This window comes from Agelaius phoeniceus, chromosome 3 (genome assembly GCF_051311805.1).
Source record: "Agelaius phoeniceus isolate bAgePho1 chromosome 3, bAgePho1.hap1, whole genome shotgun sequence".
In the NCBI taxonomy this organism is placed as follows: domain Eukaryota; kingdom Metazoa; phylum Chordata; class Aves; order Passeriformes; family Icteridae; genus Agelaius; species Agelaius phoeniceus.
The window spans coordinates 9,199,667-9,220,248 of NC_135267.1; the positions used below are offsets into that span (position 1 = coordinate 9,199,667).

The 20,582-nt window shown below is 35.0% G+C and overlaps 1 protein-coding gene across 5 annotated transcripts in view; it reads right to left on the reverse strand.

Annotated features, from left to right (window-relative positions):
- Window positions 1–1,788: 1,788 nt before the first annotated feature.
- The window catches only part of GRIK2 (glutamate ionotropic receptor kainate type subunit 2), a 359,071-nt gene continuing 340,277 nt past the window's right edge, over window positions 1,789–20,582 (reverse strand). For 4 of the 5 annotated variants that reach the window (XM_077176545.1, XM_077176546.1, XM_077176544.1 and 1 more), the window contains 2 exons: window positions 13,023–13,200; window positions 6,540–6,703 (listed from right to left, as the gene is read on the reverse strand). In XM_077176545.1, the coding sequence (XP_077032660.1) occupies window positions 6,690–6,703; window positions 13,023–13,200 (192 nt within the window). In that variant the 3' untranslated portion in view covers window positions 6,540–6,689. Of the gene's footprint in view, window positions 6,704–13,022; window positions 13,201–20,582 lie in introns of all 5 variants that reach the window. The other variant, XM_077176547.1, reaches the window with a different exon arrangement.

Sequence of the window (20,582 nt, forward strand, 5' to 3'; positions counted from 1 at the left end):
GGTCCAGTTCTGGTCTCCCCAGTATGAGACCAAGACTTTATGGAATATGGTCCCTAGTTAATGGCCACAAAGATGATTAAGGGATTGAGCATCTGTCACATGGGGAGAGGCTGAGACACCTGAGACCATTCAAATGGAGAAGAGAAAGCTTAGCAGAATCTGACAGGGGGGAAAATGGAACTAGACTCCAGTGACAGCCAGTGAGGGGATAAGAGACTTTGAATACAAGCTAAAATGCAATATACTGCATATATTGAGCAAAACAATATTCCTCATTGTAAGCATAATTGTACACTGGAAACAGGGGAGCTAGGGAGTCTCCATCCCTGGACAAACTTTAGTTGCCTCTTTTTTGTACAAGGGCATTGTACTCAAGAGTCTCCAGAAAGCCCTTCCACCTGAAGAAGGCCTTAGACTCAGCAATTCAACACCTCAATGATTCTGTGACATGATTCTTTTATGATAAGCCCACAGGCCAGTTGTACTTATGCCAAATTTGCATTTTTAAGATAGTTGTTAATGCATAGAATTGCTTAGCAGGTGTATATATCAGAAATTTCTGTTCATTTACCTGAGCCCAAATGGCCCAGCTGGTTAGTGTGGTTACAATATAAAGAGAATGATAATGGTTTCCACTGTGTTAGGCTGTTTTTCATTCCCTGGGCATAACAGCCAGCAGTCTACTAATGGGTAAATGCCGTAAGACAATCTTTGGCATAAACCCATAATAAGTAGAACCTGTACCTTCAAAACCAGATCCCTACAGATTTGGTCTGTGGTGGTCAGTGCTGCCCAAGGAACGCTACCTACAGATCCTTTACCAATTTTCAATGTTTTCATGCAATTTTTTCAGGTAAGTTTAATGTAATGTATCCTATTTCCACCAAGCAAAACTCCTACAGTCATGGCAAAGAGGAAGCTCTATGATTTTGTATTTTTTTAACTTAGGACTCAATTTCCTAAGTATCTGGAAAAACAATACATTGTGTGATCAAGAAAGAAAGACAGGTAGTCTTTTGGCTCTGAGAATTCATGAAAGACAGATCCATGTAGAATTGTCAGTATAGACTTCAACATCCAGAAGAGCTAAGTTCAATGATACGGAACGTCACTCCTTGAAGAAGAAAAGGGTAAAAGGGAAAGCTGATATGTTTGTCCTCAAGACTGTATGTGTTGTTTCCTTCCATTTGTATTTCATTTTTCTTGAATTCCCAGTTTTTCATTCCAGCAGTCATAGAAAGATAGCATTCTTGAATAGAAGCAAGAGGAAGTATTTTTTTTAATTTTGTTTAAAACTATATTTTGTAGAAAATTTCTAATTACATCCATAAAATTATTAGCAAAATGGGATTGCTATAGATTTCAGCAATGAGAGTCTTGTTGACTAAATGGGTTGAAATAATGAAGGAAGGAAAGGTTCCTCATGTGCAGCTTAACCAATCTCTTAACCATAAATTTTCCAAACTTTGACCAATCAAAATTCTCATTCCAAAGCTCATCCTTTATATCTGTGTTAACCTACTTATTTAAAAAAAAATTTCTAATGTAGATGATTAAATATTTAAACCATTATAGAAGATATGTGAACATGACATTATCTTCCTATACCCCGACCATGTAGGGAAAATTCCAGTAAGATGAGTCAGTGTGATAGCCCCTTTGGGTTGGTTTTATCATTTTTATTTTTTGATTATTCTATTGCTGCAGTGATTAGGACTTCAGGCAATGAGCTAAAACAATATAGTACTAGACTGGCAGTCAATCAGATCACTATCACTTCAAACATCATTTAAGAAGATCTACATTTTTTATTATTTATATAGCTCCATAGTTCATGGTGCTACATAGAACAAATCAAAGACAGATTTCCTGCCCCCTAAGAGCTTACAGTCTAGGCAAGTACAAGAACAACAGGAGAAGATAACACAGGCAGGGGACAGAGAGGGGTAGTAAATGAAAATAAAGACAATTAGATTACAGTCACATGAAAAGCTAATGTTTTTATCTTGGTGGATACAAACTGGGGAGATGAGGTGTTTGAGTAACTTTATTTTTAATTAGAACTATTTTTAAAGGAAGGCCAGAAGAAAAGGGCTTTAAAAAAAATTTCATACTGTCAGAGGTGCGTGTAGGAAGGCAGAGAGGTAAGACTGGAAGAGAACAGGACACTAGCACGTTTGAGGTTGGAAAGCAATGATCTTCTAAGTAAGAGAAGCCAACCTCAGCAACCCTTTGTTTTCCAATACATCCTTGAAATTCTGACAGAAACACCATTGCTTCTGTACACCTAGTTCTGCCTTAAATATTATATCTGTGCATACTTGGGGCTGTATTGGATAAAACCTTGATTGCTTTCAAGAAGGAGTTCTCACACTTCTTTCAAAGGAGTATTTCAGTTACCATATTTTGTGTTTGTTGATGTATTTGGAGACTAAGTGAAGTTGTGTCTGAAGTGCTTCCCATTTTTCTAATATTGTTAGCATCAAAACAATAAAACATTATTTTATAGCATAATGTTTTACATCTTAGTATGATGTTACCTCTGCTCATGATTCCTTTTCCCTGAAAATATTTTTATCTTGTGGAATATTAGGATATTTCTCCTATTGTGGCTTTGGATTTTGGCACAATATGTTTTCTTCTCTGATGAAGTACGTTTTTTCAATTCTGAAATATTAACAAGTTAGTGTAGTAGGACTAAACTGTGTTATTTTGGGGGTTGTGAACACTCTATGGATGAAATCAGGAAAGATTAACGATCAGAGTCTCAAGAAATAATAAAATGAAAGAAAAGGTTATTTCAAATCTATACTGAATTCTTCAACAGAAAATTGAGACAGAAATTTCAGAGAGAAATATCGCATATAAAATCTGACAGATACTCCCTGTATATGTCTGTACTTCTGTTTATATAAAAGGAGAATACCATTAAAAAGGCCTGCTGATGTCTATAATTGGACAAATCCTCATTTACTGTAAAGGACCAGACATCTCTTGATTTCATCCAACCATTTGGCTCATTATTTTCATTACCAGTCCTCCACAAATTACATTAATCAACAACATAAAAGGGGTTTTGTCCTTTTTTTTCTAGTTATATATTGGTATACAACCATTCCAACATAACCTGAAGATATAAATAGTGTGCCTTTTGTGTCTTAAAGGTGTCTATTTTCATTGAAACAGACATGGGGGAAAAAAGTCCTGTTCAATTTTTACCTCCAATTGTCATCCACCAGGCAGCGCCATTTCACTGAGCTATAACTGCTTTAAAATTCTTCTCTAGAGTGACCTTAAGGTCAGAGAAGCGCCCATCATCCTGTCCTGAGAAATCAGCAAACTAATTAAGCTGTTTTATGAGACCAGATAAAGCAGTTATATATGGATTCTGAATCTTTGTGGGCCAGATCCTCTTTGATTTTTGGTGGGAAGCTCCATCAGTCTTAATGACAGTACAGAAATTTATACAGCATGAAATTTTTTGAATGTTGGCCTTTCAGAGGCCTTTCCATACAAAGAATTTTCCTTCAGAATTGAGGATTTTTTTGTGTAGCAGTAGAAAGAAAATGAAGCTTTTGAAGAAATTCAAAGAAATTGGGCTTTTTCAAGTACAAAACTATCAGTAGTATTTTCTATGCTTTTGGGGGTCAGGTCTTTATTAGTCAATTTTCTGTAACTGTCTTAATACAGAAATAATTACTAATGCACAACAGAGTAACAACATGAGTTAGTGTATGATTGTTGAAAAAAACCCATTTTACTACTGTGAATCTGTGGAGCCATGCACTTCTAGTCTTGATCTTTAATACAAATCTCCAGTTACTTTGCCTATTTCCCTCAATAAAGGAAGGCTGAAATTCTGACCAAAATCTTAATTAAGCTGTACTACCTCCATGATAGAAGTTTTGTTCCTTGGGGAACTTTGACCCAATAAAATATTTGGGACATATTCTGCATTCACTGTTACTTTGGCTCACAAAAAGCTTAATGAGAATTAGTCTTGAGCATCAAGATGAGAATGAAATCCTGCTTGTTTCAACATCCTCAATGGAGAAAAGAACAGTATGTTTGAATATAATACAGCATTTTATTACATGATTTTACAAATTTTATTGTAAATCATCAATCAAATGCAATAGCCAATTTTTTCCATTCCAAGCCATCATAATTAGGAGTTTTCAATGTGTTATGACAGTTACTCTTTTCCCCTTTGTGTTTTAAAGAATTAACTTAAATATAAATTATGTACGTTTACTCATTTCCAGAAAAATTGCTTAAAGTGTTTTTATCTTCTTTATACTTCAGACAAAGATAACCTGTTCTTTGTTATCACATAAATGGGGATGAAACTCACAAATATAAGAGAATTTGCTTTCTCAGTCCCTGCTCACAATGGAAATGGCCAGCTCAATCTCTATGAAGATTTATGATAACTGGGTAGTAGACACAAACCTCCCATTCACCCCCAAATTTCATTATATAATTTCTATAGTTTGGATTATATATTTTATATTTCTGTGCCATCATCTTTACTCGTCAATGACTTATTATTTATGATTATTTCAATGTTTTTGGGGGGTATTTTAATGGTTTTGGGGGTTAAAGTAAAATTTTTTTCCATGTAAAGACCATCTTAATAATCTTTTTTTGTTGGCATAACATTCCTACATAGTCCATACTATACATTTCTCGTTGAGATACAAATAAATTTACAGTAGACAGAGGTGCAAGATTCAGCATCTTTAGGGCAGCATTTCAAAATGTTATGTCCAGGAACTCACCACATTCAGGACATATAAGTTAGCTTTGAAGCAGCTAAGAGCCAAATCTTGCAAATAGTATCACAATGTGCTGTAATGGCTTCTGTCAGAAATCCCAGCCAACTCTCTTGTCACAAATTTAGTGGCAAGACTCATCAGGATAGGGCACTAAGCTGAAGCTAAGTACCAGTACTGACACAAAGTACTGCACATATGTTGCTCAAATCACGCAGCAAAACCAAACCAACTAAAACTGACATAAATTTAATGCTTTTTTTCTTCTTTTTTTTTTTTAATTTTGTGCATTGGATTCAAACAGCAAACTGAGTGCATATTAACTTCTATCACAATGTGGTCAAGAGGTCTGTGTCTTTTACCATTTACGCACAATTGTTCATGACAACATGTTATCAGCTTAGTGGAAACCAGGGGTGTAGCATGGTAAGCAGTGGTGGTAGTGCACCTATTTTTTTATATTATATAACTTGAAAATATGTCTCTTCTAAGATTCCTTTTTCATGATAAAAATAGTTTTCACCAAACGTTGGTGGTGTGCACGCACTACCACTCATGCTTGGCATCACACCCCTGATGGAAACACATGTTCTTATTTTGTTGATAAAAAGTATTACAAAAATTTCCATACAAAAACTATTATCATAGAAATCTTGCATTTCCACAAATAAACCTGAACATTTTTTTTTTTGGAAAAAAAAAAACTGCTCAAGAATATTGTTCATTTAGTACTGTGACTGTATTGAAAAATGCAGTCCTCCTTTAAGTTCTTGACATTCACTTCTTTTAGGTGACCCATCCCTCTTCCAACATTAGCGAGAATCGCACAGGCTCCATTGAGTTCAATTAGTAGCAGGAACAAGTTTTTCAAAAACCATTCAGGCTAAAATGCAAGCCCTCTATGTGTGAAATACACTGCTTCCCACCCCCCTCCCTCTTTTCACAATTATAGAAAAGAAAATCAATTGCTTATATCTAAAGTTTGTAAGATACATTCCTTTGTACTAAGGAAAGTTTCATTCATCTAAAAATTGGGTCAAAATTCTGGAAATATTTTTGTTGGTTTTTTAGATCAAAGTTCCAACCCAGATAAATTCTTTTTTTTTTTGTAATTATTATTTATTTACTTAGTTCAGTGTCACAAACAGTCAAAAATAAAACCAAAACCAAAAAACAGGTGAGCATCCTTATATTTATTCTTCTATTCATGGGATTCATGTTTCTTCACTTTTAACATTTCTTGGATCCAGGAAGATCATATCACCTTGTCCAGATGGTAGTTTCAGTCTACCAGCAGTTACCAACTTTTCTGTGCTGGGAAGTTCAGAAGAACATATGGTTTCTTGTTCCACTACAGTTCTGAGACATTACTTTTACTAGACTCCTTCTGTGGTTTGTGTCATCTTGGGCATTTATTCTCCCTTTTCTGGCAACCGTTGAACTTCAAAAGGAACCTGCAACTTCTCACTGAGACTGCATTTGAAACCAGCCACAAAACTCACATGGAACATTCATTCATTCAGAATGATGGAAACCCATGACAAACAGTGTAACCCTGCATAACTTGGTTGATCCATGATGCTTGTGATTCGAGTCTGGCCATTGCAACTGCTGAGATCACAGAGTCTCTAGTTCATAGACACAGCGGCATGAGGTAACTCATTTTATTTTGCACTTGTTGCATATTTCCACAGGAAACATTCTCGCAAGGTTGTTTGGAAAAAAGACGACAGTTTGTGCTTGGGGTATTTGGCTTCCCAGCTCTATGCCATGGTTTCTTTGCCTGGCAACCTTCTGTCGTTAAATGTGTGCATGTTGATAACTTCTTCTGTTTTCACAATAACAGGGGCCTGTGGCTTGTGTTTCAATCGACGCTGACACTTCAGAGACATCCTTAGCTCCTCTACCATGGCACTACAGAAGGACCTCTACAGGGGGAAATAGAGGAACAAGAAAAAGAAATAGCTGTAAGAAATTACTAACTGCAGTGTCTAGAAGCAGATTTACTGTACTGGCACACACTTGTCATTCTTTGCTTTGTTCCAGTCTGAAGCTCAAAACAAATTGCTGGCCTTATTATATGCATCACTATATATGCATATTATTATTTAATAATAATTAAAATTACTTATCAAACAGTGTGAAAATCACCTTGCCTGTACAATTGTTTTTCTGGCAGGTACTAAGTCTGGATGTATATGTTACATAAAACTACTTCAAGCAGAATTTCTGTCAACATGTTATCTTTACAGTACAGTATCCAAATGTTACATATCAGTTAGGCATTCAGTAGAATCTCCTTAGCCATATTTAAAAATAATAATTGCATTTCTGTGAGACTAAAGTGAGAGTTCTTCCACATGAAGTTTTAGTATAGGGAGTTTACCTAAATTCATCTTTAAATACTGGTAAAATCCAGATGTATTACTGAAAACTGATATTTTCTCCATAATTTACAATATCTTCTGTATATAAACACTTTTACCACTACTGACTATCATTTATGGATTACATGTTTGCAAAAAAAAAAAAAAAAAACAAACAAAAAACAACAACTCAGTTTTGTTGATCTTCATTAAAAGTGTATTATTAAAAAAAGTTTTTTTAAGATGTTTACATCAAATCCTCAAAGCCCTTTCTCCAGTTTGCAGTGCAATTTGAAAAGTAAAATAAAATCTCCCTATTTCCTCAGTCTGACTGAATTCTCAACTGCTAACAGTGTGCTGAGCAATCAACCTTCTCTCCTGTGAGAATTGGAGTATCAAATGACATACAGTAGTAAGAGAAAAATGTCTCACTTTTGGGCTCTACATCATAGTTTAATTTAAGCATTTTCCAGCTAATGGAGAGATATACTAACTAAATAACCCATCCCAGAAGCTGAGATGTTAAGCCAAGCCTCTGACAACTGCTCTCAGCCAAAGCAAATTTGAGGTGTGGTCTAACCCTTTGCATTTTTCTCTCTTAATAACTATCTCCAGGCCAGGGACACAATCAGGAAAAAAAGGCAAATGAACAAATAAAAAACAAGCAAACAACCTATCAAACAAGAACCAAAAAAGTCAAAGCACCTAGAATTAATCTATCTCATGGCCATTTTTTGATTTTGTTCGATTAGTGGTAGTCAATATATATTTGTTTCATTTAGCTTTCAAATAAAAACCCTGCTTTATTTCTGAACTGTTATGTCTTCATTATTCATACAAACCTGAAGCTTGGAGATTAGATCCATAAAATAATTAAATATTGCACCCAACCTACTTCACTGAGAACCTAGATTGAAGCTGTATTCATAAAAGTCTGCATTCAGCTTCCAACCTACAGGGCTGAAAGCAGTAAGGCACTCAGCATTTCCCATTAAATTTTACAGCTTTGTCATTTGGCAATAGTAGAAATTCTGTGAAACACACTGGTGCTTGGCTTAGTTGTGGATCCTATTAGAATTCACATTCCAGTTCTCCATGCATGGTTATCAATCCAATAGGTGTGCTCTGAAAGGACCTAACAAGCCACGTTCCTCAAAAAGTGTGACAACTGCTAAAGAAGAATATGTGGCAGATACCCTTTTCTTCGGTGCAGCCAGCAATCAGCTGGAGAATTATGGCTGAACATGAGTCACATTTAAGAATGTCAATATAATAGCATCTTCTGCCAGAGAGATTTAAGCTTGTGTCTCAGTAAACAGCTATAACCTACAGGCATTAGACCTGTAGGTCACCTGCAGTTGCTGCCTACTGATCCTGTTCCACTTGGCATGGTAGCAGTTAACAGAGGCATAGGGAGAGAAAGGGAGACAGGGAAAACATGAGCTGTTCTGCAGATTAGGGATGAGAGCACACAGCAGCAGAGGAAGGGCTTCAGTAGTAGTTCCTGTTTCACTGAGAACTTCAATGGTTTTACAAAAAATTCCATTTTGTGCATGTGCAAATATGAGTTGTCTTAATTAGGAATTAGAGCTGAGCATGAATCCAACAAAGCCTGAACAAATGCCCTCTTCCCTAATCCTTTGCATGAATAAGGAAATGGGCTGGTAGGAATTGAAGGAAACTATAACCTCACTCTGGGTGTGATACACTTCCTTTGAAGCACTTCTTTCTCCTGCTGTTTGAAATAAAGCAATAATGCCTACTCAACTTACAGCAGAAATTATTTTGCCACCTACAACTAAGAAAAGTTTAAGTTGTGAATCCAGAGGAGAAGAAGGTACATTTCTGTGGTTCACAGTCAAGTACATATCCTTCAGAGGTGAAAGTTTGGCATTTCTGGCTGACGTGAGCTCTGCAATGTGCACTGGGTTGACATACAAGACATGAATGAGGTGAATGAGGTGAATGAGGTGAATGAGGTGAATGAGGTGGCTAAAATTCCTGATTGAATGGTCTGAATGTAATATGTCAGATCTTAATGCATAAGGTATCTGTGCTGACATTGTGCTGAAAGCAGAAAACTGTACCTCCTTATCCTGCTATACTTTGAAAGAAAATATTCAGTTCTCTTAGACTTTCCCTTTTTTTCTAATAAAGTGTTGTTGCTTAACATCAAAACTGCCATTATGATTCTGAAATTGAAATTAACCCTGAAATATTTTAAAAAGGCAAGATTTAATTTAGTATTCCCTAATGGCTTCCAGGCTAAATTGCTATGGCTTGAAGATCTTGGCATTTCCACTATGTGTGCAACCTAGCATATAACCCAGGAATTTCATAGGGAATACATTAAGAAGTAAATGGTGCAACTCAGTGCTACACCACTTGTAGCCATGATATGGCTTTCACATCTGGAATTAAAGACCTAGCTAAAACATTCTGATGAGCAAAATCCTTCTAAATTTTAAAATTATGCATTAGCTCTTAAAACTTTCAAGACTGTGTTCCTTGTCCCATTTTTGCTAAGGTGCCTAAGATGAGTGCCGAATTAGAACAAATCCTTTTAAAGAGGAATCAATCCACCAAAACCTTTGCAAAAATCTGCAAAGGGTATAAATTTTTAGGTTATATCAGTAGGAAATGGATTACAACCAACATCCAAGAGGTGAGAAGATACATGTCAAAATTCTGAAATAACCTGAAAGTAATGTCTCAAGAAACTTGACAACACATTTTATCTGAGACTTTTACCTGGATATGAAAACTCATTAAAAGGGAAATGTTTTAATGACTGACAGTCTTAATAAAGCAGATACCATAACTTTGAGAGAGTTATTTTATATATTCCTCCATTCTATGTTTTCAAATTATTTTTTATAAATTTTCTTATGTGATCTTGTATGTGCATACGGGAATAAAAATATTGTTTCTGATTAAGAGTATTGCTACATATCTTCTGTTTGTTTGTTTGCTTGTTTCAAATTTCACTCACTGAAATAGTATGTATTTTAAAAATATCATTTCAAGGCTATGTAAGAGTTTATGATCCAGACCTTTTTTCTTCTCTGGGTTCTATCTAAGAAATATAAGGAAGAGTTTTCACACATGGAAAAAAAGTAATATTCAATAAATTTTAGAAAGGATTTATGATTTACTTTTTTAATTTTTTTTTTTTTTGTCTAATTTCAATTCTAACCTCTGTAGTCTCCATTTTCTATACCATTAAACTTCGTGTTCTTTCAGTGTTAGGATACAATTTTTTGAATAATAAGACATAAAAACAAGAAGCACCTCTAGAGTATTTTTTTTGGTGACAGATAGAACACATTTTCATGTATGATTTTAGAAAAGATAATCCAATGTCTTGGTCCTTGCTATTCAATTGCTAAGGGAAAACAACATTATGTTTACAGAACTGAAAGGCTACATTTCAAAACTGTTGTCCATCATGGAATTGAGCACTTTAGTATATATTACAAGACTCTCCATTTAATTCAAAGAAAATAACCTCTTGCTCCCAACTTACCTTCCACACTGCAGGCATGTTACAAGAACATCGGTTATTATCGATTTTTCACTAACCCTTACAAAATCTTAAGTTGTCTTCTTAAATGCTACCAGAAAGTAAATGCAGCCTCCAAATCATCTTAGATAGAATCAAATGCTAGAAAAATTTAAGGCCAGCATACAGCTCTCTAAACCATAGTGCACATAAGTGCATCTGTTTTGTTGCAGCATATCATGATAAAACATTACAAAAGACGTGTACAAAAGATCATTTAAACAGAACTGTAGTTCTTACCCTTCAAACACAAAACACTTCTGAAAAAAGTTCATCTCCTTAAGAAAAATAAAGTAACTGACACTTCTGATATTCTTTGCCACAGCTGACATCTCACAAGTCATGGAGAATCAAGATGAGAATTCTGAAAAATGTTACCACTGCTTACAAGCTGATTAGACAGCTTATGCATAAGCTTTACTGCATGAGAAAAAAAATGTGGTTTTGCACGTGTATTAATATAAAAGGCAGATAATACTTACACTGCTTTCATTATTTTGCTTTATGGGAATTTAGAAAGGTAATTAGAAATCATAATAGCATTTGTTAGACACATAATTATGAGACTATTACCACAGATTTTTCTTTTAACAGCCTAAAAAGAGCAACAGGAAGAGAGAACAGCATGCCTACACCACTCTAAACATTCTGATTTAAGTGATTATTGTTCAGTGTGTTTAAATTTTAAAAAAAAATCTCCATTTTGCTGGTTTATATTTTTCCCTTCTTTGAGGCAGATAATATAAAGATGACTGTCAGCATTCAGTAGAAGGATCTAAGATTTACTGAGAAGTTCATTACTTCCAGTCTTGTCTGTCAGACATTATTTGAAGATTTGTTTAATTATCTTAAAGCAGTAACAGTGGTAATCCTGTACTGTCTTCTTGTGTTATGGGTCATTGTTCTAGCATCCAGGAGGACATAGCAATCAAACTGCTTTTTGTCTTGAAGTTAGCTGAGAATGAATGCACGGTCCTATCCTGACTCTCCTTCCTAATCCCTTTCTGATTCCTATACCACTCCTTCAGGGATTTTAAATATGTGTGTGGAAAATCTGTCAAACCCTCTAGGCAGAAAAACAAATTCTATCAAAATGTTGGCTTAGGATCATAAAGAGATGAACAATTAAAGAGAAAATAACCTCAGAAAAAGTGAAATCATATATCACAGTATTTGGAGTACAAGCGTTTCAAAGTTGAAATGTACATGTAATGATCAGATTTTTAGGTTGTTTAGTTATATACCTATTCTTAAGCGTGACTGTAGATCAAAAGTTGCACATGGGTATACTATACATATCTATATATGCACAATATAGTAACATTAAAAATATTTTGCCACCGATTTTTCTGATGCAGTACAGTTTAAATCCATAGCAAGTACAATGCACAAGTATACTCCAGACTAAATTAACAGCAATTACTTGAACATATCACCAATATATTCTCAGTTTTAGATTAAGCAATTATTTGGGGTTTTGGTGGGAATGGAATAAGCAACCATTTTAGGAAGTTATTTTCAGACCAAAATGTATTACAGACCAAAATACATGTCACCTGTATGAAACAGAAATTTCACTGCCCACTCAAATGAAGACAATAATATCAAGCAAAGTGAAAATTTTAATTCCACAGATAAAGCTTTGTTTTCACCGTCGTATCTACAAAATGACCACCAGTAGAGTAGTTCCAGACAGCTTCATGAAGCATGAGGTGCTTTACCCTGTAAGAGAATGCTGGTTGTTTCAAGGACTTTAGTAGCTATTTGACAGAGAGGATCAAAAAAGTCTGATGGGACTGACCCTTCCTATAACAAAACAACACTGAAACAATTTTCTGCACGCTGAAAATTTCTTTCTTGCTGAGTTTTAGAGTTATGAGATGAACTCAGATGACATACAGGACCTCACTGCAGGCCACTTCTTGTGCTTATTGTAAGTGTCTCCCTGTGGGACAATAAAATTCCAGCTTGCCTTAAATAAATTATCAACTGGTGTCAAAAAAAACCCATATAAAACAAACAAACCAAAAAAAACACCCACCAAAAAACAATTCTGCCACTCTCAAATTCTAAAATTTATTTCCTAACAGAACAAAATGCACTCTGGTGGATGACAGAGACTTCTAGGAATGAAACATTTGAGTTCATTTAAAGTCTTCTGAAACTATTTTCCTTGTTTCCAGCCCGACAGCTACCCTTCTTCCTGTGGTTGATGGGGAGCTTCTATTAGTGCAGAAAGCTTTTTTCAAAGTGTTTTTGTTTGGCTCTGCCAGCAGCCTTTCTGGCCATCACACTGACCATGATGTTTTTCTGACTCACCTGTGGACCTAGGCTGGGGCAGAAGGGATTGCACTTGTGTGGTTCCACTCTTTCCTCTCAGAGAAATCCCAGAGGGTGTCATAGGGCAATTGCTCATCAGCCCCGAGGGCTCTCTCTCATGCAGGATTCCACAAGGTTTCATCCTGTCATCTCTCCTTTCAACATGTATATGAGGCCACTGAGGAGATAATGAAATAATTTGGGCTGTGGTGTCATGGACACGCAGATGAAACACAGTCCTACTCTATTGTCAGACCAGGACTGTGCGGTCATTTTGAGCTTCCAGTGCCTGGCTGAAATAGGGGGGTGATGGCAATTTAATCCCAGGGAGACAGGTGTTGTGCTGGACAGGCAAAGGCAAGCACTCAGAAGGTATCTTCTATCCTCATTTTTCAGTTCAACCTCTTCAGGAAAAGGCTGACAGTCTCACATTTCTCTAGGTCTGGGTCTGTGGTTTCAAACTCAGAGTGGCAATAAGTGTTATTTGTCAGGGGCAATCATTTCCACTGATGTAAACCTTGTGACGCCAGTCCAGATCTTCTTCCAGAACATGGTACTGCTGTCTCATGTCCCTGGACAATGGCTACACAGGGCTGGCAGGTGTTTAACAAGGACTGAGATCAATTAATAGCACTTCAGCCATGTAGCTGTCACTGAGAAAATAAATAACAGAATATATGGCATTGCCTAACTGGCTTAGAACAATAATCATTGCAATGTTAATGGGTGTGTATTTTGCAATCACATCTGGGCAGATATTTTTCTGCCTTTCAGCAGAGGTGATCTTGGTTGCACTGAGTCAGTCCATGGAGATCTGACATTCTCAGCCACAGGATGTGAAGGGTCATTCACCTGTTGAATCATCTTTGATCCTACATCTAAATTCATTCTTTTTGTCAAAGGCATGTCAGGTTTGTTGATCACCAAGCATGGTGAAAGGAAGTGATGATGATATGTAATTAATGCTGTGTAGTACCAGTCTGTCTGGACTAAAATGCTTTGTATAATATGATTTGAAAATAAATAGTCAATTTTACAGAGTTATTTTAGAAAATAAATATAACCTTTCTTACCTGAATTCTAAACAGCTTTTTATTTTCAAGGTTTGCTCAGATTAAGTCCTCTGTGCTTTATTCATTGCAAAAATTTATACTAGTTTTATAGTTCAGTGTGATAGTATGAACTCAGTGAGAAATCTGGCATGGCCTCAAATCATATTGAACAGAGAGAGACTGTTAGTATTAAATTAATGCCAAGGTTTTCTACTGTTTTGGAAACTGTTACAGTCATGTTGCAGTACATAATATCAAAAGTTTTAGCTCCCATTTCTCTTTAATTATATGTCAAGGATATTTTCTCAATCTAAAAGGTGGTAGGAAATGCTTGATGTTATTTTGCTGACCTGTACAAAATTCAAAGTAAATAAATCAGCTGAACTAAACTGTATTTGCTACTACATTTAATTATGGCATAGCTCATCAATTAAAAATCAGAAGTTTAATGTTTTATATTAAAATATTATACACTACAGTAATATTTAGAGGAAGACAATGAAAAATATTAGAAAGACACAAATGCTTTATGATCTGACATTTTTTCTACTGGAATGAAAAAATATTTTTATCAGAGGAGAAAATAATCATATAATGTGTTTCTTCTTTCTACTGATAAGTGAAAGTGAACCACATTTGCTATAAAGGAAACAACATTTAGACGTTTCCAAATTTTTTTTTATCCAACTTCAAATTCTTTTCAAATTTTAAATATTCCATAACTCAGACCTATAATTTAAGATCTGATCTTTGACTGAATGAATATGAAACTATAGTGAACTTCCTGAACTTGTGTACTTAAGTATTTATCTACTTTACATACAGTCCTGTATTTTCAGTTGTTTTTTGAAAGACACAAATTAAGACATTAAAAATACCCCAGAAAAAAAGGTCCATTACCAAACAGATACTGGTTGAGCTGCAATCAAAAATCAAAATAGAATTCTTGGTTTCAGTATTTTATTGTTTGCAAATTACTTTAAAATGCTACAGTTGGTAACTTGGTTTTTTTCCATTTTTTTTCTTCTTCTTTTTTTCTTCTGTTAAGATGGTTGGAGATGTAGATTGGACTTTGGTTTTGGGAAGGTTTGTTTTGATTTGTTGGGTTTTGTAATAACTCCTTCCCTTAGAAAATATTCTCTAATATATATTTACATGGTTGCCAAGAGGGTATTCAATTAAAATTAATACCTGAAATTCACGTAATCTCTACACCTACACACACACAAATCAACCATACAAGTTTGTACATACTCATACAGTGCTCAGGGGACTACAGGATGATAGAAGTTCCTAATTTTCCAACTGCATATCTGCAGAATGCAGTGTGCCTATGTTGGAAAAACCTTTTCTTCCATGACCTGTCCCAGCTGCTGCTTTTTGCAGCCAAAAGTACAATTTCTGAGGTTACTCCATTAAAAAATGTGACACAAAAATACAGAACTACATCACTGACTGTAGGTCATATAAAAGGTACTTGGGATATAAATCCCAAAGCTTTTACTTCAATTTACCAAGAATGTCCACATCCTTTTGTTTCTTGTAGCCTGAGGAGCAAGCTTTTCAAATTTAAAATCTTTTGAATGTGTCTCCCCCTGGAAAAAAATCAGTAGGCTGAGATTTACTTTGGTATTGTTCCAAAACTATTATAAATTACTGTCCCAAATTCAAAGGCTTTTGATATTAAACTATTAGGAATATTTTTGAACTCCAGCAAAACTGACATAACTTCATTTTTTTGAGAAAGTAAAGTACTTTAGTGACAACTATTTAGTAAAATTTGGAAAAATAACCCAAACCACCACACCATAAAATATTATGGTAAAATAAGAAGGATCCTAAAAGCTTTTCAGTTTTTCATATAAAACAATTGAAATTTGATTTTGTACTGTTGGTGAGATAACAATTTAAACTAAGACTAAAATATTGACTTTCTACACATCCTGCTGACAAAGAAGCATCAAAATATTTCAGTAATTATTAAATTATTTCTGTAAGTCCTTAACACACAGGAAAAACTATATATTTGCATTTGGTTGACATGAATTTTGAAAAGCAGGATTGTAAGACATAATGAATGAAACTTATCCTAGTACAAATAGATCATAAAGGGACCTTGGAAAATAAACTCTTGTTAGCATTTACATTGACTCCATGTAAACAAACTGAGAAAAGTTAAATCATATTTGAGAGAAGCAAAATCAGGGTGATGTGTAACTGTATATGGTCACAGTGCAGCAGCTGTTTCAACCTATCAGCTCTTGGCCCCTCCTTGCCTCTAGAGAAGGATGTGGGACCACTACCTCAATAAAACCAGGTTTGCAGATAACTTCTCCAGTCAATGTCACCCTCTCCAAAGAAATCCTGACCAGGATAGGCACAAGGACAACAATTTACAGCAGTGACAACAAGCAATGGTCTATATATCCATGGCACTGCCTTCATCAATACTGTGAATTTCATTCTAATGTTTTCAGCAGTGCACATGTAGTTTCTATGACACAGCTGACTCTTACAGTAGTACCTAATCACTGTGTAAGAGTGGTATGTAAATGGAAATAATCTCAGAGGATACTTAAAAAAAAACCCCAGAACACACAAAATCAAAGGAAAGGTCAATAAATTCTCAAACTGAGAATCATCAATATATTGTGCTAAATATTAATGGTTTTCAAGGTCAATGTTTTCCCTTGCATTTCTGATAATAATATGAGTGATGCAAAACTAAGTGTGTGAAATGGACATAAACCCATAATGCATTGATGCACATCAATTAAAAAAAAAAAAACCAGGAAAGATATAGTAATTGTTTTAAATGGCTTCTGTTTCTAACCTTGCTTACTCACTGCCCTCTGAGTGCCTGTTAAAATAAGGGAGCAGGTCATTCAGTAGCAAAAGCAATTATAAAATGCAAATGACTGAGCATTTATTGTCAAGATTGGCTAGATAAAAAAGGTCTGATAATAACATGTTTCCAAGTAGATGACATAATTAGATGTTTGTATCATAAACAATGGGAAATAATACAAGCCTTTAGCATTTTCAGAAAGGCTGCAATTAAACAATAGGTAAGCATTTTGACAAATTTTATTAAAAAGTGACAATTAAATTTCCCTCTCAGAAATTAGAAGGCACCATCTTGTGGTTGCTCTGCAAGAATGCAGTCAGGTCAACCTCTGACCTACCATCTCCTCCTACCCTTTCCCAAAGCACTAACTGGAATATCAACATTCTGCCATAGAAAAGAATATGTGCTCTGCCATTCCCAGCACCTTCTCTGAAGGAAACAGTGACACTATGTATTAGGCAAGACTAAAAGAGTTATCCAGTCCAAAACACACACCAGGTTATGGCATTATTAAAACATGTGTGTGAGGTAGAAAATTCAGAATTACTAGCAAACACAGCAAAACCACATTTCATTTCTAATAAGATCAAATTGTACCATAACCTAAAGACACTGCAGCTCATCAAAGCTGCATGAATTTTTGAGCCAGTGAGGATCAGAAAATCTTGTTCCTGCTATCCTTACATTATAAAAATATGTTTTGAACATTTTGCAGAAAGTATTTTAAATTATTGTATTCAATTCATTTCAAGCAAGAGTCATCCAGATAAATTTGTGCCATCTCCAAAGACATAGTCTCATATACAGGTCACAGCTCAGCATGCAGAATTTCTTGTTCCATGGAATCTGCAGCTGTAAGTAAAACAGTTCTGTATGTAACACATGTATATTCCTAGCTACTGATCTCTACTTTGGGCCCAGTTCTGCCAAGAGCTCAGTCATTGTGTCTTCTGAAATAAATTATCCACACTGATCTTTCTCAACTCAATTGTGCAGTTGAGCAGTGAATTATTTAACATGGAAAGTTCAATAGCTTTTGTCTTCCCTGTAAATGTATGTAAAATATAAACAACTATTAATGTCCTTATTGTTTTATTGATTTTATAATAAATTATAAATAAATAACTATTTCAGAGAGGTTAATTTAATTGATGCTTATGTTATTATTTGATTGTGTTACTCCAGATATACTTTCTTGGCTGTATACTTACTGTTTCAGTACATGTTGAGACTGAATCTAGTACTTTTTACTACAGGAAGTGTATGACCTCATCTATTAACAAATAGTTAAGGTGTGTGTCTCGATTCACATTATTTGAAGTACTTAACAATTCAAAATTGATAAAATTTACATCTGCTAGTTTTACACAAGCATACCTAGTTCCATCTTGCTGAAGGCTCAATGAGTTTTGAATGGCTAGAAATGACAGCAAAATTCAATCCATATATAGCTGTTTTCACATTTATAATGACTGGATTTTCTAGAAAATAGTTAGTAATTTAGGATACTTATTTTTCAAGCAAGCTAGCTTTAGAAAGTGCCAGTGACTGGCAGTCTAACTGTGATAACATCCAGGCTTATCTTTGCTTTTGATAGGTGTCAATAAGAGAGGAATTTCCCTCTGTCTGGAAAGTGTTATGGTGGCATAAAATCATCTGTTTCACAGAAAATCTCAGGAGTGTCATACGTTTCTTTCTGACTTTTAAACACATCAGGGGCATGGATGTTTTGAGCCATCTTTTCTTACAAGATGCAACATTTTTTATTTTAGTGAATAACACCATTTTATCTGCTGTTTTTCTGAGCTTGATTCCTTTCAAGATTTCAGTCCTCCAAACAGGTTCACACCAGACAATGTCTTGTTTATGTGCAAGCTCTAAGAGCAGGGTGACATAAAAAATTCTAAAACCCCATATCTATATTATACAATTTCAATCTGTATTGCCTCCCTGCTGGAAGTACAAATGAATATTTGGTACACATTAAAAAGCAAACACTCATGCCTACTTCTATCTCAGGATACTCCATATACTCAGCAGCTGAAGTAATCTGATTCATTTTGCCTCCTTGGCTCTTAATATGACCTTTGATCTTCCCTCTTCCCAAATGCTGACAGACACTATGCCAGAATGAAACTCTGTCTCCTAAGGGATGAAACCACAAATGTTTCCAAACTGTTACAGGTGCTCCTCTATCCCCACAGGATATCCAAGGCAGCACTATTTGCATTGTTCACTCATCTCAGCAGGACTTGTAGAGACTGACAGGATTTCTCATCTCGCCCTAGGCTGCTGTTGCTCTCTCTCTAGGCAGAGGGGATCTGCTATACCTGGAGAGGTTGAAAGAAGATTTTTCTGAAAGTCTTTGGGTGCTGCAAGAAGAGTGGGTGAGGGGAAGGCCATGTGTAGGGATGCAAGCATCATCTTCCTCTTAAGTTCATTCCATAAATAAAACTGCAGTGAAATTTCAATGGTCTGCTGATATCAGGGGATGTGGGAGCAGCAGGGAGGAGATGGAAGGTAAGTGATTGGAGGCAAGGAGGAGAGAAGAGAGAAGCCTGACTCAACTCAACTCAGCTGCTTCAGATTTATTCCTAACTTTTTGAAGTATCTAAATACTTGATTATTAAACATTTCTGGTACATTCCTCCAGTCATTGCTATCTCTATCCAACACTAATGAGCAAACAAGTGAGAAAAAACCAAACAAAAGAAAAATTTAAAAAAAAAAATCAAATCAAAGAAACATAAACAAACTCTTTTCCCTCCCCCCCCTGCAAAAATTAAAGAACTTAAAGGAAACAAGTCCTTAATTAGAAAGTTTCTGTTTGCTTCCCCTCATGCTCAACTTCCAGCATGCAGCTATTGTCACAAATGTATTTACACCCTGTAAAATACTGAATTCACGTAACAAAATTATTATCAAAGCAGTCCTATTTTTCTAATTGATTGTGTGCTAAAAGTCCAGAAAAACTAAACCAAATTTTACTGATATTCATATAAGATCCAAATCCATTTTAGGAATGGATAAAAATTATTGATATTTACATGGGTTTCTTAAGTAACCAGTATTATTTTTCCTTACAAATTCATTTCAGAAACATAACATTCCAATAGTATGTTAACAGAAGGAATTAGCCTGCAGTATTTTAAAGAAGAGGACCTAAAGGGTCCTTCAGCAATAAATGAATGTACCCATGTTCAAACAGTGTTTAGGACCTTGAAACCTCACACTGCCTTAGTGTGTGTTAGAAAAAATTCTTAATATATTTATAACAGGAAACTTGAGCACCAAAAAGTTGCCTCAAAAGAAGCGAAAACAAATTGTAAATTTTCTGAGTAATGACTCAAGTTACAAAAGCTCACTAGCATCATCTGGAAAAATACCAATACAAATATATCTTTTGGATTTACTACTGATTGTTATAAATTACATTTCTAAACATAAATTTAAAAATTTTCATAGGTCACAATCTCCTCAAAAGTAAAAATCAAAAAGACCTAGCAAAATCCAACAGTTTCTCTCAAAGTTTAAAATTCAGATTTTGCCATAGCAATAAAATAAACTATTTTATTTTAGGTTTAGACATGGGCACATACATATAGAAAGATTTATTTAATTATTATGCAAAAAATTATAATTTCAGCTACAAATTTTTCA